General features: G+C 40.6%; 1 protein-coding gene across 5 annotated transcripts; it reads left to right on the top strand.

Annotated features, from left to right (window-relative positions):
- Positions 1-568: 568 nt before the first annotated feature.
- Positions 569-27831, top strand: LOC102219160 (delphilin). 5 transcript variants are annotated; one of them, XM_023349069.1, is made up of 23 exons: positions 569-1021; positions 3451-3704; positions 3792-4124; positions 4213-4367; positions 14264-14539; positions 15329-15414; positions 15548-15617; positions 16077-16373; positions 17263-17414; positions 17577-17741; positions 18489-18595; positions 18694-18841; positions 18916-19244; positions 20054-22375; positions 23199-23286; positions 23744-23833; positions 23928-24124; positions 24233-24388; positions 24729-24815; positions 24906-25035; positions 25108-25226; positions 25319-25483; positions 25816-27831. In XM_023349069.1, the coding sequence occupies exons 1-23, from the start codon at positions 940-942 to the stop codon at positions 25894-25896; spliced, it is 5889 nt and encodes a 1962-aa protein (XP_023204837.1). In that variant the 5' UTR covers positions 569-939; the 3' UTR covers positions 25897-27831. The 5 variants fall into 5 exon arrangements, with proteins under 5 accessions (XP_023204837.1, XP_023204836.1, XP_023204838.1 ...); XM_023349068.1 differs by having other exon boundaries at positions 570-1021; positions 20042-22375; XM_023349070.1 differs by lacking the exon at positions 17577-17741 and having other exon boundaries at positions 570-1021; positions 20042-22375.
- The last annotated feature ends 98 nt before the right edge of the window (positions 27832-27929 follow it).

The raw sequence follows: 27929 nt of genomic DNA, 5'->3' as shown, positions 1-27929 counted from the left end.
AGGATAAGGTCTTGTAATGGAAGCCTTGCATATTATAATTGTATGGGATATTTTCCCAGTTCCCTGCCTCAACCGCAGTCACGTTTTTGAACTTTTTATCTCGGATTTGAAGTGCGGTGCCCTTTAAAGGCTGACATGATACAGTGTTCCCGTTTGGAGAGGTATTTTGTTCTTTTGCATATCGCACAGCTGCTTAAATGTAAAATGTGTTAGCCCAAGCACATTACATTTGAAATAAATGCTATTTTCTTACAGCTTTTGTTTCTAAGTTTGTTTTTTTGTTTGTTTGCTAGAACCTCTGCTTGGAAAATATTGCTCCAGTTGGTGCTTGTAACCTTGAAGCCCATCTTGCAGGCGACAGCTCTAACTGGTGCTCCAGTACTAGACGCTATAATCAGAACCATCCCTGGCTGGGCTGCTTCGCGGCTCCGTTTCTGGGTCACTCCTCAGCCCTCAGAGAGGGCTTCATCCACATGAGCAACAGAGGGAGACAGTGAGAGAGAAGGAGAGGCGAAGGTATTTATAGAAAAATGGGGCTTCGCAGTACCTTTCCTTGCAATGAACCATTTCAGGACCAAGTTACTGTGTCCCAGTTTTATGCTCGCTGCTCAGCCAGAGGGTTTGGACCGAGGCTGAGGTTGGACAGCCTCACCCAGGATGGAGAGCCCGACTCTCACACGCTCTCAGCTCCTCAGCTTCTCCCAGCTACTTTGCTGATTCAGAGCAGAAGGAAGAATTGGCCCTCCCAAGCCACAAATGTGACCTTCTGGGGGGCCAGCATACGTGTAGGTGGGTAGAGGCTTCAGGGAGGAGGTGAGTCAGGTCAGGTGGAGGAGCAGCTCTAGGGTGTCCAAGGGGCACTCCTTGGCTGCGTCGACCCCCTAGTCGGGGGGTGAGGAAAGGCTGGCTGGAACGTGCCCTGCCGCAAGCCGGGCAAGGATGAGGCGCTTCCTGAGCAGAAAGGGCCGCTTCTCCCTGCGCCAGAGCAAGTCTGGGACCCGGAGCGCCGCCAAAGATTTCTGTAAGTCTTGTTTCTCTGACTTGATCTTTGTTGTATGACGATATTCCTGAAGGGCTTCTTTTGCGAGAGAGAAGATAAAGAAAAGCTACAGTAGAGCGTGTATCTGGGACGGAGGGTGGAGAAAACAGAAGATGAGTCCTGACAGTGCTGCTCAGTGTTACGAGAAGGCAAATAGAGGATCCATCCGTGATGTCCTTATCTATTTTAAATCAGTTTTCTTCTGATTCTCTTTGATGAGCTGACAGCAGTTTCTCCATCACTGATTCTTTGATTTATGTTTCATACAGTCGGTCTGAAGGCTGGTGTGCCACTGAGATCTGATTTGCCCTTCAGCAGAAATGACATCATTTCCAATTCAGACTCTTTCTATTTGACTTTTAGGAGAAATTGTTGCACCCTTTTTTTTGTGTCAGTTTTCATGTCTGACCTGCTGAAACCTATAAAAGAAATAAAACAACTGCATGCAATTTTACACTTATGCAACTATGCTCTGTTGATTTGAATTCAAATTGTTTGACTACTTTCACTTTACTTAGGCGATTAAGTTACAAAATTCACAAATCCCAAGGACATCATTTGAACCACAGTATGGTTTATTTTAAGCAAATCTACAAGGCAAAATAAAAAAGCAAGGGCACAAGAGACTAGGTTTTGATGTGCTCCTTTAATACAAAAATTGCTATAAAATGTACTGCGTGTTCACTGTGCTGCACCATAACCTGCATATTTTTAATGTACCCAGATTAATGTCCTGTACAGATGAAGTCAAGACTCTATTGGGACACTTTGTACAGCAGCAAAATGAGGCCAGTGACCAGGGGAAGGCCAGCGGTTCAACATGTGGTCCAGATACCAACAGTCACAAATAACCTCCTTCTCTGTTAAACTTCTCATCTTGCTGTGATTTGTTCGACTTACAAAATGTTTTTTGTCGCTCCAACAAAAAGACCAGTGTACCTGCTCACAGCCCACTAGGCTAATCAGATTCTTAATTAGCAGGCCTCCTTTATGGTTTTATTGCAAGCAGACATTTTCTTAAAGGAACACTACCCAAGAAACCTGATAATGTCCCTTATTTAATGTAAAGTAAAGAACAGCGCCATGCTAAAGTATTCCTACCCATCAAAGCTTTTCACATTTTGTCATGACACAAGCACTAATCTCATGGTATTGTTCAGGGATTTTTTGTTGTAGCCAAACATAAAGCGGTCCATGTTTTTTTTATTTTTAATTCCTAAAACCCTGAAAAGTGTGGCATGTAACAGCTACTAAATTTTGGGGTACGTTTCTGGCAGCTGTGAACATCTGGGTGAAAATCAGCTCAAGCTCAGTCATACTCAATGTCGATAATCTGTGAACAGCATTTTTCATCTCTTGCCACTGAACTTCGAATGAATCATTCTAATACATAGTTATGTATTTAGCTTAACAATTTCATTGTAGCTCTGGCTGTATGTTTAGGGTATTATGCTTCCTAAAAATGAACCACCGCCTCCTTTTGCAGCCTTAAACAAGTTTTTGATTTTTTTCCAGGTTTGTTGTGTATTTACCTCCCCTTATCTCCATCAATTGACCAACTTTCCCCATCTCTGCTGCCCCCCAAATAGAATCCCACGAAGCATGAGGCTGCCATGTTTCAACGTAAAAATAACGACAATGATAATAATAAATGATAGTGACCTGGAAACCTGGTTTGTTTTAGTGTTCAGTGCACAACTACTGTTGTCCTTTTAGCATATTATCCTGTGGATATGTGCATCTCCTCCAGAGTTACAATAAACTTCTTGGCTGGTTCTTTGATAAATGATACTCTTCCTGGCAACATCACACATACTGTAGGTGAGTGGACATGCCTTGATAGGGTTGTAGCTCTGTTGTTCTCTTCCCAGTTTTAGATGATGGATTGAAAAGAGCTCAGTGAGACATTAAAAGCTTGGGATGTTGTTTTATCACCTAACTCGGCTTTATGCTTCTCTCCCACTTCACCCCTGAACTCTGCCGTGGCCCTTGGTCTTCATGATGCTTTTTGTTCACTGATATTCTCTGTGAACCACTGAAGCCTTCATAGAATGGCTGGATTTATACTAAGAGCAAATTACACAGTGAACGCATCACCAATTAGGTGACTTCTGTTAGATTAATGGGTATTAAAGGAAAGAAGGATGACTACTAACACGCACCACACTTATTTTTCTTTGTAAAAGGAAATTAAAAATGATCTATTCCTTTTCTACGGCTTCGCAATTCTGCACTTATCTGTGTTGGTCAATAAAACAAAAATAAAATAAGATAAAACAGATGATGAAAATATGAAATAAAACAACATTTGAAAAGTTTTAAGGGGTAGAAATATGTTTGTAAGACACTATGTATCCATCATTCAAGCACCATATTAGTTTGAGCCTCTCCAACTTCTGTGTGTTTTTTAGACCTTGGTCTCCCTGCCACCAACCAGAACTGGCCAGAGGCCTTTGGCTTTAGGCTCGGAGGTGCTGGGCCCAGCTACATCCTGTCCGTAGTGGAAGGCAGTAGTGCCTTCCTTGCCGGCTTGCAGCCAGGTGACCAGGTGGTGGACATTGAAGGCCAGGATGTGACCAACCTCAGCACACCAGCTCTGATTGCTCTGGCTCAGACCCTCAAGACTGTACCCCCCAGTATTGGCGTTGTTTCACGGATTGAACAGGTCAGCCGACGCCTAAATATTTCAGATTTAGTCTCCGCTTTGTAGAATCTGGAATAATTTGGCAAATATCAACATACTGTTCCTAAGATTGACATCACTCCAGGCCCAGATGGCCGTTTTGGCTTCACCATCGTGGGGGACAGCCCTCTGATGGTTGAGGAGAGCATGCCTGGTGGTCCGGCTGCACGCAGCGGCCTCAAAGTCAATGATTACGTCATGGAGGTCAACAGCATCCCGGTGAAGCATCATGAAACGGCAGCAGCCATGATCAAGGCAGCACAGGGCCGGCCCCTCCGACTGGGAGTGCTCAGCATGGCCCGCCGGCCCAAGCGGCTGAGCAGCAGCATGCGGGTACTGTCGCAGAGCGGAGACAGCATCAGGGAGAGTCGAGCTCACAAGGCTATGGAGTTCAATAAAAAGGTGAGTGTGAAGCTACTTCTTTCGCTCACATGGCTCCAGTTTTATTCTGTCATCATGAGTCCTTTTAACATTGTCTTTATCAAATCAGGTGGAGGAGGTTCTTTTAGAGGAGCCTGATGTGAAGGAGCAGCTGTTTGAGGTGCTCAAGCAGTACGCTTCTGACAGGGATGTGGAGGCTCTGGCTGAAGCCTTGCCTGACATTTTGATCACAGAAGACCATCAGCAGCTGATCGACAGCGTCAGGTAGCTGCTTACTTCTAACTGTGGCGGTGTTTTTTGAGGGTCACCCCAACGCCTCTAAAAACTGAAATGTCTGGCTGGAGGCGTCATTGTCAGAACAATATACAAAAGGTTGTCAGCATATGTAGAGTTGTGAAGCCAGAACAGAACTAAGGTTTTCCACCAGAAAGAAAGTAGCACATGAATTCAATGGTGTTTCAAACTGGGGGTCCTTAGAGTGGGGTTGGCTGTTAGGGTGCGGGTGGGAATGGGTATCTTTCTCCAGCAGTCATTGGACGAGAGGTGGGGTGCGCCTTAGACAGATCGGCTATATATTCCACTGCAACACAGAGGATAAACAATGCATACGCACACATTTTGTGCATCAAATTCTTGATTTTTAAAAAATCACACTAGAAGAAGAACTATTCAAGTATATTATTAAAAGTCCACGACAATACAACATTCATTTCATAGATGAGTGTAGGTAAACTTCTGATTCTCTGTATTTTTCTGTCCATCTGTATGGGCAGAATTGATTTTGGTTTGATTGGGTGTTTGTTGGGTTGTGTGTGGGGAACGCTGCCCTGGGCAGCGTTCATAAGAGGACTGCCAGTAATGCTTTCTTTCACATTCAAAAAGAGTTATGCCATAATAACTATCCAGTTGTTCCATCCTTGTGGGGATTATGAAAGCCATGTTATATAATGTAAAATGTGTGCAACTAAAACATAGCAGGAAAAAAAGTTGATTTTCATCCCAGCTTCACTTATTGGGAATAGTTTGCATGAGTAAAGCAAAAACAGTTTTAGTTGTAAATATGTGACAAAAACATACAGATTCCTCTATTAGTGGATTTCTTTCCAGCCAATCCACTGTTTTTGTGAACAAATAATCAACTGATTGTGAAGTGAATAAAATGTCAGAAATATTTCCAACAAACCAAACTGACGGATGTTCTGTCATCTCTAGTTTCATACTCCTGAACTGTCTAGCATATTGCTTCCCATAATAGTATAGACTTACACGACAGTGGAGCTCACTGAGGCAGCAAAACCCGCTTAAATCCACAATGAAATAAATAATTTAGACCCACTCCACCCCTTCATGATTTGACTGGGAAATCACGCTCTCCAATGGATGAGTTTGCCCAAATATCAACCACTCACTCTTATCCTCATATGCGTGAATGTCACTCATCCGTTCTCACCTTTCAGGAACTGTTCAGTATGATTAGAAAATCTCTGCCGTGTATTGCATTTCTTCTTCCTCAGCACTGATTAGAAAACCAAACCCCCTAAACACAACACCGCTGCTCACGTTTGCAGTTTTTTTTGTGTGTCACTTCACCTCACTCTGTCTTCTTCGCACTCACTTTGACTTTCTCTCAGTTGATTTCTTTCTTCCCTGTTTCTCCCTATCAGCTGAGATTCTCGCTCTGTGAAACGCTCAATCTGTTTTTTTTATTTTTTATTATTATTTTATTATTTTTGTGGATCTCATCACTGGATGTTCATATTCCCTCCTCAGCAGACAGCTCATAGCTGCTGCAGCCAGTTTGCTGCTGGTGCTTGAGATGTACACCCGTATGAATGCAGGGAATCATGCAGATGCTCCTCACACACATGCAGACGTAGCCGCTTTGAAGTTCCATGCTGAGGGAAATTATGGACTGCTGCCTCAGGTGAGTGCTGGAAAACAGTTTGGCGTAGCTTGGTGTCAGTTTTTCATGCTGTTAAATGCAAACCGTGGTGAAGTTTGCTGTCTAAGCTCTCTGTTCATGAGGCAGTTTGTGGTTTGTCATTAAAAAACCCTTTTATTGCTGTTTTTATGGCTGATTTTTTTTAGAGGGTAATCAGTTTCTGTCTTGAGCTAGAGAATATAGTAGTTGGTGTATATCAGTTTCTCACAATGTGCTATCCTCTTCCTCATAAAGCTGCCTGTGAATATTCTTTCTATTCTTTGTTTTGCATATGATTTAATTATGCATAAGTGGTGCTGAGATTTTTTCCTTGGCTGTTTTTTGGCATATGGAATAGAACATACAGAAACTCTCCCTATGTGAGACCCAAACCGTCTGTAGAGAAATCAAAAGTATATCCAGATAGTTTAGTTCTGAAGAAAAACAACAACAACAACTGTGAACTGGTTTGTTTTGTTCAAATGGGCAAGAACTAATGAGCCATCTTCTCCTCGGTTCATGTGTTTGTCCCAGGTGTCCCAATTTCAAACAGAGTGCAGATTTTGCTAAATGCTCCAAATGAGCAAACCTTTCCAGTAGAAACTCAGGATAGCTGTAGTCTGGCATACTGCAGGGGGTTGGGCTTCCAGGGTGCCCACGAGCCTTGCCTCAGGGTGTTGTGTTGATGTATATTGTTTCCCCCGAATCTTATTTAGAAAAATGCTTAAGATGAAAAAACTCAGTTTCTTGGGGCTACTTACATATTTTAAAGGCATCTTTCAGGTCTGCTTGTTTACTTAAAATCATGAGTTTGGGGAGGATGTTTGTTGATTTGTTAATCACTTTATACCTGAAATTTTCATGAAATTAATGGAGAAGATGCTCACGCATCTTTTTAAGAGAGATGAATATGCATATTCCCCAATTCTTCATTGTGTTTTTCAATCCATTCAGTTTATTCCTACAGTGCAAATTTCGCAAATTCAAAGCACAAACAGGTCTGATCCTGTCCATTAGAGAAGGACAACTAGTTTCTTACAGGAACAAATCTATGCTGTAACCATGTTATGCAAATGGATGGGTTGATAAAATCTCCACAAAATTACTGGTCCAGGATTACTTTTTATGTAATTAAAGATGACACAGAGTTAATGGCAGCAACAGGCCACTCAGAAATTTTTGGCACATATTGTTCTTGTTAATGCTATGAGTTCAAGGCCACACCACTTGGGTTCAGCAATCTCAGCTGCATGATATAAAAGCACATACAGCTTACGATCTCGCTGGATTGACATGCTTGATGTGCATGACAAAGCTATCTGTAAAGGAGTATTAGTGATAGTGGGTTTATTACTGTACAATGATCTGAAAGTGGCTATAGTCAATGGCATTAATGGATATATTGATTAATCCTTCCAGGAAAAAGACACAGCTAAACAGAGATGTAATCAGCCAGCAGTACTTACTATGGGAAAGAAAAACAGAGACTAGTAATGGTTAATTGCAGTAATAACTTTGACTAAGCAAAGTGATAGATTTAAACACAATTTGCAGGGTTGTCTCTGGGTTACCGTCAATGAAAGGAAAACACAAAGTGGGAGCAACAACTGTGTTAATGAATTTGTTCAGGAAGGAGACAGATTTAAACACGTAAGCTTTTAGCCAGGATACTGTGACTTTCTATTGGAAAAGCACTCAGAGTTAGTGAAAGAACTTAATCATTAACTTCATATAGAAAAGATACACAGTTAAACTTATAATGACTGGGTCGATTTGTCTTCAGTGGAAAAATAATACCAAATGTTGCTCCTGTTGGGAAAGACCTTCCAAGCCAATGGATTATTCGGCTAAAACTGCGATGCAAAAGTCTCTTTAAAGTATCCACATGATGAATCTCAATGAGTCTCATTGATGGAAAAACTGTCTTAAAAGGAAATTGTCTAAGCATGCTAAACTGGTAAAATATCACCACTGCTAACATACTAAACTGAGGTAAATAATTTATTGTCAGTTTGAACAGTCAGATAGAGCAATCTCAAAATTTAGTTACAGCTCTTTTGAATCAAAGCATCGCATCGCAGATCTGTCAGCTTGATAGTCTCAATATGTTGTGTCTGATTAAATCTACAAATTACTCTCCAGTAGATCAAATAACCCAACTCCAGCATAGTGAATTAAAGATTATTGGGGTGCTTCATCACCATCCGAGTGCCTAGGATGTAAGTTTTAGGTGTCTGTTGCTGTCACCGGATCGCTCTCTTATTTTCCCCGCTGTCGCCTATCCGTAGCCGTGCATCACGCTCTGTCAACATCTTCCTCTCAATCGCTGTCTCTCCCTGTGACAGTCTTCAGTGATGCGCTCTGCACACAGCTGTCAAAGCTCTCCCGTCGACCTCTGCGGGAGGTCTCGTATCAAAAGACATGAGGTGTGTTTAACAGCTTATATGAAGTTTTACTTTTTGTTTTCATGTCTCATATGGCCTGACCAGCTGGGCCATGCTGTGCTCCGTCTGCCGCTGCCTCCCACAGGATGTTTTCTATTTTTAAGCAGCCTACTTCTTTGAATAAATTCTCTTTTAGGTTTCTGAGTCACTCGCTGGTGTCAATTCTTAAATTGTGGCTGAGCTCAAAGGTCACTGATCATTGGATCATTGCCACTGCAAAGGATATCTGCAGTGGCAGATACCCTTTGCTACTGCAGGGTAACTGCAGTGGCAAAGGAGGCAAGCTTGAAAGACCTAGGAGCTTTTCTAATATAGTTTCATTATCTTGTAATGAATTTCTTGAATATATAGGAAAATGTATGCTTTATTCTGACAATGCATCTCTATGTGGTGCCATGTTGACAAGTTACAATAAACTATAGTAATGTTTACATATAAATCAGATTCAAAATGTAATAAAAATCAGTAAGACTGATTTTTTTTATGAACAACTTTCTTTAAAAAATGCAAATAAACAAGAAACACTGGATTGCTGGAGCGATCATGAACACATCCAGGGAATAGGGGCGAGGGGACAAAGTAAAAAGTGTCAATATGAAGAAAAACTTGACCTATTTATTACAACTGAACCTATTGGGGGCAGTCAGGTTGGACAAAGCTTCTTCATGCGTTCACTGGTTCTTTGTTGCTTTCTGTCACAGTCAGAACTCAGCTTGAGATAGTAAGAGATTTCAAGGAAGACAATGTCAAAATACTCAGAAAAGTATTTGGAGTAATCTGAGAAACTCAGATTCATAATCTAAGAAAGAAGAGAAACTCAGATTACCCTGTGTAAACAGTAAGTTTTTAAACCACATTGTTAGGCTCAAGGAGAAGCCATCAGCACAGGATAGATGGTTGTTATGACTACATCTAAAAAAAACCCTCGAGGAAAGCAGTTTTTGCACATAATGCATCAAATCTCTGTGTTGGGATTATGGATACATCCAAAGCACACCAAATGTTTGTTTTTCGTTCTTTTCTTTTCAAAAATGTGATTGGATTCAATAGAAAATATGACTAAGAAGAGGCAGAGAAATCTGTCAACGCTCCTTTATGTCTGCTTGCGAGTGTTACTGTTTCCTACACTGATCCACTCATTGTGCCGACCTGCCTATGAAAGTCCACAGGGACTCCTTTCTCTTTTCCACTTCTTTCATCTCTCCCTCCCCACTTCTGTTCATCTCATTCTTTCCTTCCTCCTCTGAGGGGCTGGATGATTTGTCACTTACTACCTCTGACTGCAGAATGATGGACAACCTAATGGGGAGGATTAGCTTCCAGCTGTTAGCGAGAGGGTCGACCTGTGTTGAACCTGACCCTTACCTTTCAGTTAGGTAAGGTAAATGGGACAACGTAAAGAGAGCTGCCACCAACATGAAGGTGGACAACAGCTGAAGATGCTGCATGAGGATGTTTTGGAGGTTTAGAAGGATGTAAACTACAGCCACTCTTCTGGTTTTCTCCCTCCCTGAGTCCCAGCTTCTCTCTTTCTTCATTTGGCTGCTTCCCAACCCTGCAGCGAGTGCTTTTCAGATCCAGGACACCTTCCCGTTTCTCCTTTGCCTTATCTTACTCCTTTGTCCGGAAGAGTTCCAACTGCACGGAGAGCCACCGTGATAAGGACGAGGCATTTGCATTGCTCGACTAAATTCAAGCACTTCCTCATAGCCCCGAGGAGCCATGGGAAGGGACAGGAGCCTTTCTAGACACTTTAGGTATGACGGCTTTACTTTGATCTCAGAAATGTAGACTGTGCATTTTTTGTGCTTTGTTGTGGGGTGTATTTGAAGTTGCTGACTACTGTCCTGCAGTTACATTAATTAAGCATGTTTTGATGATACATTTCACACTTCTGTATATCTGTAAACTTACACTACCTGAAAGCATTTAGCGTTTTTAAATCTGCAGAAAGAAAACTTTGCCATTCTAGAAAAACTCTAAAATAGAAAACGTTCTGATCTTTTTACTTTGAAAGATTTTTTTTTTTATTTCCACTCCTTAGAATTGATATCTTTGGGCCTTTGAATGTGCCATGCATATGCACACTCATGCTTGGCCCAGCTGTCAAACTGGCTGATCAGAAATGGGTCTGCTAATAATTGGTCTTGCAATGTGCTTCCCAGCTGATTGCAGTTGTCATTCATTCCTCTGTGCATTGTGTCCTTGATCCACCCCTCCCTCAGACCCAATTATAGACTCTTCTCGGCCTCCTTATAATTTAGGGCATCCCGGAGCCTACATCCAACTTTAGTGAAGGAAAGCGCTAATGTTTGAAAGGGATGTTTTTTCAGGTCAAATCAAAACGTACAAGTCAACTTCCTTAGTTTTATACTTCTAATTTATTAGCACCCCTGATTTTAATACTTAGTAATAACAAAATTTTCTCAAATTCTCTGGAAGAGAAACCGGCCTGCAGCATCACAGATCCTCTGTCATACTTAACAAAAAACACACTTTTGCATATTTATCCTTCATTTCGCACTGAACCCACCTTATGATTGTTTGTTGTCTACAAACACAAACTTTGTCTAATCTGACCAAGGCACAAAGAAACATTTAGCAACATTTGCGTTTGTAATGGTAGGACAAAAATAACTTTTTTTATGCTTCCAAAATAATCAGTTGCTGAAATGTCTAATGGATAACCATTAGACATGATCAAGGTTGAATGTATTTTTTTTTTTTTACAATTTAATGCTTATTAACAAAGATAATAGAAACATAACATTAGTTAATTATGAAACTAGACATTATAATTTGTTGTTGCAGCAATTGTACATTTTTAGTAAAAAAGGTAGAGTGAGGTTCAGTGCTTTGAGCAAGAGGTAGAAATTGATTCACCCATTAAATGAACTCAATTAGTTTCTTTCCCCTGTTCATCATTTAACCAATGATGGACGGCAGTGATATGTTTTTCAGGAAAGTTATATGGCCTACATAAACTGTAAACTACAGGCGCCACAGATATATTTCCGAAAGTTACATGACCCTGGCCTAGAAAGGGCGTCAGTTCTCTGCTGTGTCTCTTTCTGCTCTCGTGGTTCCTTCAGTCAGTTGTGCCTCTTCAAATGCGTCTTTCACTGAGATTAAGACAACTTCCTCTTATTACATAAAAACAGGTCATGAAGATGGGGTTGTATCAGGGTGTGACAGATGACTACCCCATCGGGGAAGTGTTGACTGTTTTTCTGCAAGAGTGCACAAAACACTTAATCACTGTCACCTACTTACACAATCTGTCTTAGTTTGTAATTTACAGGGTTTTGCTTTAACACAACAGAGAGCATTTTCATGCAAATATCAAACACAGTACCTATTGTAGATTACATCCTAAAAATGCTGTGTGTAATTATAGTGAGCGTGTCGGCTGCTGCGTGAGGCTAAGGAGACTGTGGCTGTCAATCAGTTGGAAAAAAATACCCTCGTGAATCAGCAGTTATTTAAGGATTCCCTCGATGATTGTATTTGACGTTGTGAGTCTGCAGACTGACAGAAAGTGTGGAAGGAGAAAATTGCAAAAGTTGCAGGAAAGCTTTTTGCTTATAGGTGATCATAGGATAAATGTGTTGACCTAATCTGAAAGGAGCATTAAAAGCACAACAATCAAAATTTTGGAACTTTCCAGTCCATCTTTCATGGTAGAACTCTATCAGAATCCCTTATCTTGACTTGGTAATATTTGCCCATTCTGTCTAGCAAAAGCATCATCATGTCATCACTGTGTTTCACAGTGGGATTTGTTATTTTTGATGATGCTCAGTTTTAAGCGACCTTTTAGAACTGGTAATCAACATACTCTGTGTTATCAATTGTCTGTTTGTGTATGCCTGTTTGCATAAATCTTCTAGATTTGACTGAAAATGAGATTTGTGTTGTTAAAAATACCTAAAGTGGGAAAACATGTTAGTTCTCTTTAACAACAGAAGATATAAGAACGGCAGTCAAAATATTTTTTCTAGTCATCTTGACATGAGTGATCATTAATTAAGTCAGAAGCAGATTTAGCGCTTGTAGAGTGCTAAATCTGTTTTAAACCTAGAAAACAGGCTAGCCGTCGTGACCTTCATTTGGGTTATTTGTTGAATGACCCTGATGTAGGCCACAAGCCAAAGTGCTAAATTGTTTCTTAGCACCTCAAGTGTTGCTGGAGTCTTCACCTCACCAGATCGGTAACAGTCTCCCTGCACCTTAGAAGTTGTTAGAGAAACCCTTTTGGCTCAGCATTTCAATGACTAGCATCTTCCACAACAGAAAAATTTGAAAGCTCAAACAGATAACATTTACTGTAAACCTTCAGCCTACCTTACATCTGTTTTAAGTCTTGCTTTTTCTCACTGTGTTGCAGCCGGAATAACTTTAAACATCTCTGTAGGTCCTCTGACTTCATTTTAAACATGTCACAACAAAATGGATAACTTTGTGTCTTCTCCACATAGTAACAAAATCCACACTGAAGAGTGTTGCTGTAAGTGTAATCTGTATGTAGTTATGAATGGTGGGTTCACTGACAAGGAAAATATCTTACTTTTATGTTTCTGTACTGTTACAGATAAGAGGTAATTAAACTCAAAATCAGTTGCATCTCTGGAGAGAACATATTTAATTCATCACAAAGTTTTCAGAAATAGCTGTTTAGAGATTTCTACTTCATTGCTGAGCCTGAATAATGAGTTGTGCAGTGTACAATGGAGGCACACTGGAATTAATGCAAAACCAAAAGCTGTTTTTCCTCCTCTGCACAACTGAAGCACCTGAGAGACAAAGAGACACAGATAGAAAAGAGAGCGAGTCGTGCTTATGATCGAGGCAGCACAATTTTTCAGGTGGGACAGGAAAGATAGCATGCAGAGATAAAAAGAACTAATAAGGAGTGTTTGCCCTTCATTTACTGAAAACGTATACGCACTAAACCACTTCTCATCACAGTTTGTGGTAATTCTAATTTCTCTCATTTTGCTACATCTTGTTAATTCCCTTGTAGATAACTGCTCAAGGAAAACCCATGCAGCACACAACTGAGCATTGGGGATGTTTAATGGAAGCAGACTTCATTTGACCTTGAATTCCTTTGCAAGAAACATTTCTTTATTTCAGCTGTTGGGAGATGATAAACTGTCCTGCAGGGAGGAAACTGTCTTAAATTTGATCTGAACAATATGATTCTTTCACTAGGCTTCATTCTGTATTGGAAATAATTATTTGCAAACTTCTCTTATCACTTTCCATTTTAGAACCCATATTTTAACCCTACATATACTGTAAATACCCTTTTCTGCACAGGAAAGATATGAGTTGGCTCACAGAAGCACCAAAAATCACAGACTATAATACACTCTTATTGCTTCAGTTATTAGTTTTCTCTTCTTTAAGAGGAGCCAAATGTTGAATAATAAGAGGAGGAAAAACACTATAAGGGAGGAGTGCAGTGCTATCTCCCAGAGGTAGCTCATTCACCGAGCTCCCTCCTTTTTTGTTTAATAGCTGTGAGCTGTCACTGATTCTGAGCACTCTTACCTACAGCTGCTGTGATCTCACAACAAAGCTCCCCTCCTGCAAGCATAGGCACTCTTATTCAAACGTTGGACCAGTTTCTTTCCTTCTGTAAAGCATGTGGACTGATCTGTTTTTCATGAAACCCTGGAGTGATTCGTTTGCAATAACTTGGACTTACGAGGGGATTTGCGCCGAAACGATAAAGTGAGCTTTTCCCAGTCAGTTTGTGATTGTTTGTGTGGTTCCTCAATGTTTGCCAGGATCTTCATTCCCAAAAAGCACCGGGAGCGTTTCGACGAGGTGGTCTCCCAGAGCTTGATGAGCAGGCTGAAGGGCCGCAGCTTCAGTGACCCCAGCCGCAGCCACCTCCGCCGCAGCCGGAGTGAGGACCACCCTGAGCGTCTCCTCGTCTCCACCCGCGCCAGCTCTGTGCCACGCACCCATGCAGAAGAAGGTGTGGTCCCCCCTGCCAGAGGCATGCGCAAGACCACCTCCCTCATAGCTGGCCACTCGGGTGGCACCACCACCAACTGCAGGTTTGCATCAAATGGCAATTTGGGTTTTCAGGGGCAATTAGCAAAGGAGGAAAGTTTATAAAAAGGCCTAATTATAGCTTATTAAGCTGTAATAAAAGGCCATTAGTTTGGGTAGCTTTTTTCTTCATTATTAAAGCACATCATGAGTTGAAATTTGCTTTTTGTATCAATCCAGTATCAATTAACATATTTTTGTGATGTTAAAAATTTGTTTGATAATCTGAAACATTTAAGAGTGACAAAAAACCCAAACTACAGTAAAAAAAAAAAAGTAAAAATTAGACCCTGTTGTGATAACACCATTCCTTTTTTTATCAATGTCAATGTTGTCCTTCACTTCTTCTCAATCACGTGGTTCCAGAATATAAACTAATTCTGGAGACATTTTAAAGAATACTTTCAAATGCAGAGACCTCCCCTGTAAACATCCTGTCACCGTCTTTTGAAAACTACAGGCTTAAAACCATCTTAGTAAAACCTTCTAAGGCTGTAGCATCATTAAGCTCTTGTAAAGAATATGCTGTCCATGCTTAAGTAGAAGTTCGCATTGTGGATGTAAAAATATAATGTCTGCTTTGATAAGGAAATTATGTAAAAACTGTGATTTGCACTTTGATCCAACTTCACCACTGTGAAACGGTTAAGGCAGGTGAATACGAATAGTTGCAGTTATTTCATTTTATAGCATTTCAATTTAGTTTTGATTTCCTAGAGACATTGCAGACAACATAGTAACAACAGTTAATGTATAAAATGTTGATTTTTCTATTCTGAAATCCATTTCTGCAGGACAGTCAGAGTTTGTAAGGGCAACATGAGTTTTGGTTTCACCCTGAGAGGCCACGCTCCAGTGTGGATCGACTCTGTGATCCCCGGTAGGTTTCAGTGTTTGTTTTGTGTTGCAAATAGCAGTTCACAGAACTCAGTGACACATTCATGAGGCTACACATCCATTGAACAGTGGCCGCTTGAGAATTGTATCCCCTTGCATGTTGTTTTACTCTGCAGAAAGTCCTGCAGACAAGGCCGGTTTGAAACCAGGAGATCGGATCCTGTTTCTGAATGGGCTGGACATGAGGTTGAGTTCCTGCTCATATTCATTTCATTGATGTTATCCACGTGCATAAACAGCCTGTTGTACATCAACAACTTTACCTCAAAATGAGCAAAAAATGCCACAAAAGATTAACTGTGTAAAATATGTAAACATGTTGTCTGACTGTCAAAGATTTCCTGTTTGTAGGTGTTACAGCTACTGCACTACATATTCCCATTTGTGCCTAACAATAGCTCAACTTTAAAGACAAGAGATAAAAAGAACACAGATAAAAGATTGTAGAAGTGTCTTCTGAGAGAAAAGAAAACGTCAGTACTCGGTTGCTATTTCAAGCATAAATAAAGCAAAATAATCTGCTGCTTCTTCTTTAGTATATTGTGATTTGGGGGATTTTTTTTCCTGTCTAAATCGGTGCTATTCGAAAACAATGTCCTAATGTTTCTACATTTGTTCTTTTGTGAAAAATATCATTTTCTGCAGAACCTCTTCTCATGAAAAAGTTGTGTCCATGCTTCAAGGAAGTGGAGCTATGCCCACCCTGGTGGTGGAGGAGGGTCCTCCTACTTTTCCTCTGGCTGAGCAGGACCTCGCAGGAGGCAGCGTTCCCACTGAGCGGGCGCGCTCTCCAGTGCTCAGCTCCCTGCAGTGGGTGGCTGACATCCTGCCTCCCAGCATCAGGGTTCAGGGACGTACCTTTGGACAACAGCTGGAACATCTACTGACCATCCAGGAGCGGTATACCATCTGCAAGGCTTTGGAGAACTTCTTCCAACACAGGTGAGCTAAAAGGTTGAGGAGATCATGAGTGGAGAGATAAAAAGAAGTTAGACAAATGAGTATATGTGATCCAGAACAATAAATAGATTTTAAATTAAATGTCTTCAACTATGGTAGAGTAAACATTTGAGAGATGTTTATGGACTTTTTAGTTGTGGTCCTAAGGTGTAAAACAACAAAACTGTGGGCACAAAAAGGAAAACTAAAAGCAGAAGACAACGCAAAAAAATGTTGGACCACAGCAGTTATTAAAGCAAAAATGAGAGAAGATCTGAGGGGAATATTGTTGTTTGCTGCTCTATTTTTTAAACATATTTTAGTCTTTTCTTTCAATTGTTTTTTATATTAAAGTTCCATTTTTTTTGGTTTTATGTAGTATTTCCTAATTAAAGGTTTTCATTACATCTTGTTCCTCTTTACTGTTGCTGAGATTTATGTTTTCCAACCACCATACTTTTTATTATCAGGGTGTTACCATCTTGTCAGCATATCTTAAACTACAATATTCATTTTTATTCTATTAATGTTTTACATTTTTAGTTTTGTTTCATTTTATTTAGATGTCATTTTGTAATCCTTATTTCTTCAGATTTAATAATAATAATAATAAAAAGACAGTTCATATTCCACCTATTGAGTAACATCTCTTGCTAACATCAAAATTTGGAGCATATTAATCAATTTGAAATAAGGCAAGGAATTCTGTTTTTGAAATTCAGAGAATTCAGATATTTCTGATAGGCTACTTATGTTTGTCTTAGCTCACATGTCTGCATGGTCTGTCCCTAAACTTAAGCTAAGCTTTCCTTATTTTCCTCTTAATCAATGTGACCGTTAATTGGACAGCCAGGTGATTGCTTTCACCCTGCCCATGTTTCCATGGTCACAGGAACGTCGACACGCTGATTGTGGATGTGTTTCCGGTGCTCGATACTCCAGCCAAACAGGTGATCTGGCAGTTTGTTTACCAGCTGCTGACCTATGAAGAGCAAGAACACTGCCAGAACAAAATTTCACGATTTCTTGGATACAAAGCACCAGGTTTGTGCACATTTATTGCAACAATTAACGTCTATGTGACTCATTGAGGACTGTCTTGAGAATGTGATGGGAATCTTGAGCAAAATCAGTGGTTTGCTGAACTGCTGCGACCCTTCAAACTTTGTTTCCTCTTCCTCTGCATGACCTGTATGTGTGTTCCAGTTCCACCACCTCCTCCTCCTCCCCCTCCTCCTCCGGAGCCCGAGTCTGCTGCCCCTGAACCCCATCGCCGTAGCAGCTCCATGAGGGTGACAGGGACCACATACAGGAGTAGTGTTAGGGGACGTAGCTCTGATGACCTGGTCATTGGCACACACTTGGGCATGGGTACTGACATTCAATATCTCTGCATCAGGAACAAAACTAACACTGAGACCACTTAAAGCAGTGTCAGTTGTCTTTAATGTCATTATCTCTGTTAACAAAATTGCACACACCCATGTGTAGAATGCCAGGCTTTTGTGACATAAAAAAAAAATCACGAGGTTATTTCAAAACTTGTATCGTCATTAATGTAACATAAATGACCTACAATTCTACTTAAAAACATATGTATTAACAACAATAGGGGCAAAAAGTTCAAAAGTACAACAACCTGGCTGCTAGGTGTACACACCCTTAAACTAATCTTGAAATACCTTCTGATTTATTTTAAGGATTCAGTCATCTTTGGTCATGGTCTGTCTGACTCTACAATGCAAAAGGTTCTTTTCTGAGAAGAGCTTGTTGTAATGCTTCCTCCACTGCCAACAATATCCCAACAATATTTTATTAGACAATTCCCCTGCCTAATCAAATGAACTAAAGAAGACTGAATGCTTATTTTTGTTTTAACATTCATTTTTTATGTGTTCATTGTGGCTTATTTTAGTTCATATTTACCATTGTTTTTAGTCATAGTTTTTCATTTGAACCTTCTATGTTGTCAGAGTTGCTTTATCTAAAACTGGGATTTGTTCACTTGCAATGTGTTGCTAAAAGGGTTCAAGAATTACCCCAAAGTTTGTAAATTCAATAATACTACCAGGGCATATGGGTTGTATTAAAGTTATTCTAATAAATGTATTGACATAGGCGTGCGTGCAGAGCCAGGACAGGACAGTGGTATGAGATTGGCCCCCGGAGAGAGACAGTCAGGAGATGGAACATCTCTTCCTGAGACTCCCAACAACCTCACCAATGTGTGTATCAATGCCAGATTTTATTATAAAATATAGACTGTTTAGGTTTTATTAAAAAAAGTCTTACTCTAGTTCATATGTATGTACCCCTATAACAGCTGTCAGCTGTGTATGCTGAACTGGAAAATATGTACTCAGCCAAGAGGTCCAAGTCTTTGAAAAGTCGCCCTCCTCCTGCTCCTGAGAGTTTGCTGGATCTGGAACCTTTATCCCGCACAGGGTCTCCTACAGGGAATGCAAACACAGGTACCCACAATTTCAGTATAATGTAATTTTGTCCAATAAAAGATAAGATACATTATAGCTGTCTTTTGTCTCAGGGGCCCGCAAAGGTTCCTCACCCCATCCCTCGTGGCCAGATCCTCTACCCAGTCCACCCTCAGGCCAGTTCTACCCACCAGGGTTGACGAGCCAGACCAGTGGGGAGTCTAACCCCTACATCAGCCTGGACAGTCCCCCTCCCTCACCTCTGGAACCTGACTTTCCATGCAGCCCGCCTGTTCACCGCAACAACAAACGGCGGTACACCTTCTCAAAACCTCCTCGTTCAGAAGACACAGATCGCTTTCTCGATGCTCTGAGTGAGCAGCTGGGACAGAGGGTGGCGATTGTGGATGACTTCCTGACCCCTGACAATGACTACGAAGAGGTATGGTCAACACAAGAAAATTTGTAAATTGAATGGCATCTTAATAAAAATCAAATAAATTAAAAATCAATACCACGGTCATCTCTCAACTAACATTTCATTTGTCTTTATTTAAAAATTTGGACACAACTCCTTAACCTACCAATGTACAGAGTAAGCACAGCCTGGAGGGCCATATACTTGCCTCATATATTAAGCAAATAAATGAATTGCTAAATTAATTCTCAAATTTCTTGTTAATAATAAAAATATTAAATAATTTCATTAGTACTTAATCACTTAAGACTGTTTTTAATAAAAATAACTGTTTAGAAAAAGTGAATATGACTTTGACACTATTTAATTATCAATTTAATGGTTTTGTGTTAACAGGCTATATGAGGAGCCAAATATGTGAAACCATTACTGTGTCACTTTTAACCCTTGATAAAAGAAGGAATATTTGAATGAATTATTTTGAATGAAATATCTGAAGGAACATTTTCGTCTGTAAGTGAGCAAACTTACAAAATCATCTAAAATTCAACATTTTTTTTCACTGTGGCTTATAGCAAAGTGGTCCATGTTTAATGTATCAGCTATATAAAAAGGCATTACTTTATTTATATATATTGTGTATTTTCAGGGAACATCCAGCCTAATCATAAACTAGTATATGGTTATACTAGTTTATGATTAGGAACTAGTAGTGCCATTATATATTGAACAGTTGTCAGACCTGTTTAAAATTTTACGTTTTCCATAATTTCCACTTTGACATCAAAGGTCTAATGGTGTGTACTTGGTGTTAATGTCAGGATGTTGTGCAGATGGACTTCCCAGATGAAGAAGATGAAGATAATGAAGACGAGCTTGGTGTGGATGAGGAAGAAAACGGAGGATTCGTAGCTCCAGAGCTAAGCAGCCCGAGTGACGTTCAAAGCAGCAGCGGTGAAGAGAACGCCTCCTCCCTCACATACTCCTCTTCCTCTGATCACATTCCTCCTCCCCCTATGACACCACCTCCACCTCCACCTGTTCAGTTCAATGACCCGCCTCCTCCACCTCCTCCAGCACCCCCACAGAGTCAGCCTCAACACCAGCCACAGCAGGAATCCATTACCTACACCCCTGAGCACATGCCGAGGGCATATGTGCCAATCCGTCGGAAATCTGGGCCCCCTCCACCACCTCCTCCACGAAGCAATCCACCACCAAAACGCCATTCTTTCCATAAAGTCCTACCTACAAGAGAAGATCTACATGTTCAAGCTACCTTACAAGAGCTAAAAGCATACCAGGAGAGACAACAGGCATTTGAGGAGAGGCAAGCATATGAAGAGCAAAAAGCTTACGAGGAGCAACAGCTTTATCAGGAACAACAGGCCATTAAGGAGAAAATTTTCAAAGACAGACAAGCTTATGAGGAGCAGAAGGCTTATGAAGAGCAAAAAGCTTTTGAAGAGCAGCAAATGTATGAAGAGCAGCAAGCCTACCAAGATAGACAAGCCTATGAGCAGCACCAGGCTTACCAGGAACAAAAAGCACATGAGCAGCATCACGCCTACAAAGAACAGAAGGCACTTAAAGAGCTTCAAGCCTACCAGGAGCAAAAAGCCTATGAGGAGCGTCGAATTTACGAGGAGCGTCAAGCATATCAAGAGATGCAGCAGATTTACCAGAGTCACCAATCAATGCCTGCTCAGCCAACACAACAAAAGGCCCATTCACCTCTTCCTCTCCAACAACCACACCAGTCTTTACCTCCGCTCCCCTCTCAAGAGACCTCCCATCAACATAACCACCACCTTTATATGATGCGACAAGTACAGCAGCAGCAACTGGCCCACCAGGGCCTCCACCACAGACGCTTGTCTCGTTCAGCACCTCCACCACATCAGCCATCACCCCATCCGCCACTCCACCCTGGCCAGCAAGGTCAGTATACAGAGGGAATCTACCAAAGTCATCAAGGCATGAGACCCCAACCCCACCATTCGTCAACAGAGATACTCCACCAAGGCCCAGCACATCATTCCTCCTCTGAGATGCTCCATCAGTTGCACCAATCACAGGCCCACCATTCGTCCGCAGAGATGCTCCAACAAATGCAGCAGGCTCAAGCTCTCTACTCATCATCAGAAATGCTTCATCAAATGCACAAAGCCAAGGCCCATCACTCATCAGCTGAGCTTTTACATCAGTCTCAGCAATTGCAGCAAATGCAGCCTCACCATTCCTCAACTGAACGTCTCCACCAGGCTCACCAGATGCACAGAGGCCAAGCCCACCATTCTTCAAGTGAGCTGCTCCATCAGATCTATCAATCCAAGCCCCATCACTCATCTACAGAACTTCTCCATCAAGTCAATCAAATACACCAACCCAAAGCCCATCACTCCTCCACAGAACTTCTCCATGAAATCCAGCAAGAGCCTGCCTCCCTCCCAGTCCAGTTTACGCGTGAGAGCCAGTCCCATCAGAGTCGCAGGAGTGTTAAAGGTCATCATCAGACAGATGTGTCATTGCAGGGAAGACTCAAAGACCAGCAGATCCAGCAAATTCACCAACCCCAGCCAACCAAACCTTCTCCCCAAAGACCTCATTCCATCCAGCAGACTCACCACCATTCCCGTACACCTCAGATCCACCACATCCACCACATGACCCCACAGCCTCCTCCTCCCCAGAATTACCAACACCAGATTCAAGTCATCCATCCTCCTCAGCAGCCCCACAGACCTCAGCCACTTCTTTCCACCTTTCAGCCCCTCCAGCCTCACCAGCCCACCCTCTCCACCTTTCAGCCTGTGCCCCAGCTCCACCAGTCACAGCATCAGGTCCAGTCTGCCACCCAAACTGGTCGTCCACAGTCACAGCCCTCACATCATCTCTTGCAGTCCCAACAACAGCATCAAACCCAACCTCACCACAAGCAATCTCACAACCAGAGTCAGCCCCAGTCCCTCCCTCACTCCATGTCTGATCCCACAGAGAATTTGGGATTGCCTCCTCCTCCACCTCTTCCACCACCATGCTCTCCTCCGCCATTGCCAAGACCCACTCTGTCACGAATGGACTCGCACCATATGAGTGTGAAGAGGCTGCGCTGGGAGCAGGTGGAGAATTCAGAGGGGACCATATGGGGACAGGTAAGTTATGAGACATTTCTAAAAGTGACATTAAAGAAGAAACAGAATATTCCCTTTTAGACAATAGTATGCCAGATGGCTTGGATCAGATGTTCAAGGCCTTCCACTTGAACATTATAATTACAAACTTATTGGGATATTATGTGATAAACCAATACTGTGTAGCTCGTAATTATGAAGTGGTGCAGGTTGGGCCACAGTATAGCCCAACCTGCTTTGCACATCTACAGGCTAGAAAGCTTTCTTTTTGCAAAATAGCCCAAAAGCCTCTTAGATTGGATGGAGAACACTGGGGAACATCGGTTTTAAAACCCTGACACAGGTTTTCAGTTGATTTTAAGTCTTGACATTGGGGCAATGGTGGTAGGCTGTTTACTAATCATGTGGCTTCTGAAAGCAGTTGGAGTAAAGAGGGAGTACTACACTTGACAAATTTTACTTGTGATTTTTTTTTTCTTTCCTTTTACTTTATGCACAATGTATAGCATGATATTAACATTCCAACAAAATACACTGAAGTTTGTGGTTGAAATGTGACAAAATGTAAAAGAGTTGAAGGGGTATGACCAGATTCACAATGCACTGTCAAACATTTCCACTGAAGAGTGAGACTTGACCCCTATGCACATGGCCAACGCCAAACAACCCCTGAAGGATGTTTTTCAATGAGAGCGCTTACCTTAAAATACACAGTAACACACAAATGTTTTATTTTCTATTTTAAGATTCTAAATTTCTCTTGTTTATACTTCATCAACACAGATAAGCTAGATAATCTCACTGCAAGACAAATGCTGGTTTTCTCTTTCTCTTCCTTTTGAAGTTGGGGGAAACTTCTGATTACGAAAAACTTCACAACATGGTGAAATATTTGGACCTGGAGCTGCACTTTGGGACACAGAAAGGCTCGTGTGAGTGGATGTAAAAGGATGTTCTTATCGTGCTTAAATTTGAAGAGTCTGTACTCAGACCATTACTTACCATTATATAAGATATGTAAATGAATGAAATAATTTTTATAAGCCAAATATTATAAGGAGCTTTTGTTTTCATTCATTAGAAAACTCTTTACTACTTAGTGTAAATCTTGATTAGTTGGATTTGGAGGCTAAATTTGAAGTCCAAGAGCAACCAAATCCAAATCAGGCTTCAGCTATAATTCAGCTATCACGTTCATCTTAGAGAAATATTTGTTATTTATGTAAACATTGTTTTATGAGCAGTGGAAAGTCACTGAGCCTTTTCAGGCATGTTGATGTTATATATCTTTTAAATCAAAAATGTACTTAAAAAATATTCCATCCCTTCAAGTTAAACTTGTAAATCTAGTTTCAATAGAAATAAACATAAATGTTGTCAAATTTGTAGTGCCCGTTCCAGAGCCTCTGCCGCACCTGGAAACCCTCAAGAAGAAAGATGTTATAGAAATCCTCTCCCACAAGAAAGCTTACAATGCCTGTAAGTATAGCATTGTGCCCCTCATACTAATATTTACATTTTCCTCATTTTAGTTTTCTATCCAATCTTCTGTTTTTTGTTTTTCATCTTACAGCCATCCTGATAGCCCACTTGAAGCTTTCTCCTGGAGAACTGCGTCAGGTGCTGATGAACATGGCTGCAGACAGACTGGAAGCAGCTCACATTAAACAACTGCTGCTGTACGCTCCTGATGTGGAGGAGGTGAAAAAATACGAAGCGTACAGAGAGGACCCCAGTAAACTCAGTGAACCAGACCAGTTCATGTTACAGGTAAAGTCCTGGCACATTGTGGAGCGAGTGTTGTTGTTGCCGTACAGCTGTGAAGGAACAGAGTTTCATCATGGTGATGATTTGAGGGTTATTGTTGATGTCTGTCAGATGTTGTCTGTACCAGAGTATAACACCCGTCTGCAGAGCCTCCTGTTCAAGTGTTCACTTCAGGAGAAGACAGAGGAGCTGAGGGGAGCATTTGACTGCATCATTAAGGCCTCTATGGAGCTGAAGACAAGCAAGAAGCTAGCTAAGATACTAGAGGTACCCTTCTTCCAAGAAAATGAATTAAAATGACAAATGTGTTATACATTTGTGAAACTTTCACACATTTGGTAGGAGAACATTCCTACTCACGACTCTGTAATTCAGGATACAAATCCTTAACCTTCCACCGTACAATTTTGCCCTACTTGGAATTTTTCTATTGCCTGAAATCCCAATAAAGCACTTTGAGTTTTGTGCTTGTAATGTGACTAAGTATAAAATGTTCAAGGAAAGTATGAATTTTGCACAGTGCAGTTGATATATTCAGTTTGTTCTGTGTAGCTGAAAAAGCATTTCTTATACCACTTTTCCCCCATAACATTAATCTTTTATGTAGTTTGTGCTGGCGATGGGGAACTATTTAAATAACAGCCAACCTAAAACCAACAAGACCACAGGCTTCAAGATCAACTTTCTGACAGAGGTATTGTAGTTTGTATGCCATAAATTGTTTGTTACAGTCCCGACATCTACTTTGCATATGCATCAAACATCCTGCCTATGTCCTGTTCAGCTGAGCACTACTAAAACTGTTGATGGGAAGTCAACGTTTCTGCACATCCTGGTCAAGTCGTTGTGTCAGCACTTTCCAGAAGTGTTGGACTTTTCCAAAGATCTTAATATGGTCCCTCTTGCAGCAAAAGGTGAGGGAAACACATTAGATTTCAACTTTCATTTTAAACCCCTTCTCCAAACAAACTCACACTCCTTTCCAGTGAACCAGAGGACTATTACATCGGATGTAAGCGACATCCACACAACGATACAGGATATCCGCTCAGCTTGTCAGAAAATGCCTGCGACCGCAGAGGATCGCTTTGCGGTCGTCATGAGTGTATCCTTTAGAGAGATAGAAAAGCAGCAGAGGGAATTTTTATCTACTTGGAGAAATGAGATGCTGTAGTTCCTTAACTTTAATGTGTGCAGAACTTCCTGGAAAACAGTCATCCAGCAATCCAGTCCCTGGAATCGCTCCAGCAGAGGGCCATGGAAGAATTCAGCAAGACAGCCTCATACTTTGGTGAAGATGGCAAAGCCACCACTACAGAGGCTTTCTTCGGCATATTTGCAGAGTTTATGAACAAGTTTGAGGTAAGGAAATCATTTTTTTCCATTAACTATTTAAATGACTACCGAATTTAAACTTGGATGCATCATATCTTCTCCCTTTTATGTAGTTTATTTTGCACATGTATCTGGCATAAGCACTTTTTGAACTTTTTCACCTTCTATCACTTCAATATATTGCATATGAATGGTATGTATTCTCTTACTCAAAATCCCCAAAATATACATTATAGTTTGTGTCTGCAACATAATGATATGTGAAGAAGTTCAGGGAGTACAGATTTACTTTCAAGCCATTAGACATACAATGATTTAATGAATCTAACAGATATTTTTGTGTGCTTTTTTCACTCCAGAGAGCTCTCAGCGATCAACAAGCGGCAGCAATCCCAAAAAGCCCCAGGAGTCCTCGAATGGCCTCCCCCCAGGCCTGGTAACACACATTCACATTTGCAGATGAGACAGAACATTGCAGCAGCTGAGACACTTTACACACACATACAAACCCGACGTAGACATACCATGCACAAACATGTGCACACAAGCGAAATGGAAAAGAGAAACTAAAGATGGCCGTTTCTGTGCTAAACCTGTAAACGTTAGTGTTGTTCATGTTACATCCTGCAGAGAGAACAAAAAGGATTGTGATCAAGAACCTTGTTCAGTTTTCAATACATCTGTCTAAACTGTCTGAAAGTTCAGACAGATACTGAGTGTCTACTCAGTAATGTACCTTAGTTTAAGTTTCATTTCCATAATCACCCATTAGTGAGGTCCAATGACAATAAAATAGAATATTTGTAGCAAATCTTTAAATAAGATGTATTTATATATTTCATCTTGAAATAGATACAAGCTTTAGTCAAAACTTGTTCACTGCACTCTGTGGTTCTGCAGAAATCACAGAAGCTGTGGGAACTTGTTCTTTACTTTTGTCAGACACCCACCACTTTGAATGTAACATAAGCTCTTTACTAAGTGTTTTCTTAAATAAATTTCCTCAGATTAAAGGCTGTTTTACTCGCTTTTGTGTACCTTAACCTCCCTGTCTGCAGACTTTTCTTCTTTTGGATGATACTTTGGATGATTATTGCAACTTTTATATAGGAGGTAATGTCTGCACGGGCTGCAGCTGGCTATTTGTTTCATAGAAAATAATGTAATTGTAATCTGAATACAGAGAGAAGATTGCAGAAGTAGGAACCATGTGAGTCTTAAATCGGGCGTGTTGCAATTTCCAATGTTTAACTGTGCTGCACTGTTAGATACTGCACTCATTAATGTGTAATTGACATGTATAATGTGATATCTGTACAGAATGAGAGTGTAAAATATGTATATGCTGCAACTCAGAGCACTGTTGTTTTCTCATTATCTTTACATTTCTTTATTTTTGTTGTATTTAACTGGATATTAATGTGTTTCTGGGCCAAGCATAGTAATACTCTACTAAAAGAGGACAGTGATGTTCTTTAGTTTATAGTGAAACTGATTTTACCTTCATATTAAAAATAACTACAGTATTTAAACCCATTGAGCTTTTTCAAATTTGTCACACTGCAATCACAAACCTCAATTTCCTATTATTGGATCTTATGTGACAGAGACAGTGCATCGCTGAAGCAGAGAACAAAGAATCAACCAATTTTTGAAAAAGATAAAAGATATGAAAAGTGCAGCATGCAGTGTTCTTTAGCCAATGTTGGGTCAATATTAGTGAATTAAAAAAAAGTTCAAGCCTAGTCAAATCGGATGGAAAGTGTCCGTAGCGTACCATGGATTCTCAATGATTTGGGTACGGACTTTGACTAGGCCATTCTAACTCTGGGTGTTGTTACCCAGACCAATCTAGGAGATGAACTTGTGCATCAAAGTTGTTTTCTTCAATTTCTAGGCATCTCTGACCTGTTTTCCTCTCGCCACACTTTTCATTATTTACATGAAAAAAGCATGCATCATTTTCATTTCCTTGAACAGTTATGCACTGCTTTAACCACGCATAACTGTTAAGACAGTTAACAGTTATGCACAGTAATATCTGTCATGTGAAATTACAAAATAGTTTATCAAAGTTTGCTGTTGTGACATGATATAGAAGAGAAAAAGTTCAAGAGGGCAATTAGTATCTTTGCAAGGCCCTGTACATAAATGCATGCCTTAGTTTTTACTATTTGAAGTGCAATTGTTAAAAAAAATGTTTAAACCACTGTAAGCAAAGTTTTCAAATTATGTGCTAGTACATGCTGTTTTTTGCTTGAGTACTAAAAAGCTATATTTAAAACACTGCTCTCCAGTTATCATATATAAAATATTACATCTGTATTTTTTATTGTGGCAAATAAATTCAGACAAATATAAAGAGTTGTATGAAGACTGCTTTTGTTGCATTTTTGTAACATTAACTCTTGTTGCGCCAAAGAGAATAGACTGGTATATAATGTCAGTTTCTGTAAGTGCATCTGCCGACCTT

The sequence above is a fragment of the Xiphophorus maculatus genome, chromosome 16, assembly GCF_002775205.1.
Source record: "Xiphophorus maculatus strain JP 163 A chromosome 16, X_maculatus-5.0-male, whole genome shotgun sequence".
NCBI lineage: Eukaryota > Metazoa > Chordata > Actinopteri > Cyprinodontiformes > Poeciliidae > Xiphophorus > Xiphophorus maculatus.
This window is presented reverse-complemented; position numbering and strand designations above follow the sequence as displayed.

Coding starts and splice junctions, on each gene's coding strand:
- LOC102219160 (XM_023349068.1), top strand. CDS start 940: ATGAGGCGCTTCCTGAGCAGAAAGGGCCGCTTCTCCCTGCGCCAGAGC. Junction 15,415..15,547: donor GATCGACTCTGTGATCCCCG/GTAGGTTTCAGT, acceptor TTTACTCTGCAG/AAAGTCCTGCAGACAAGGCC. Junction 25,036..25,107: donor GGTCCCTCTTGCAGCAAAAG/GTGAGGGAAACA, acceptor ACTCCTTTCCAG/TGAACCAGAGGACTATTACA.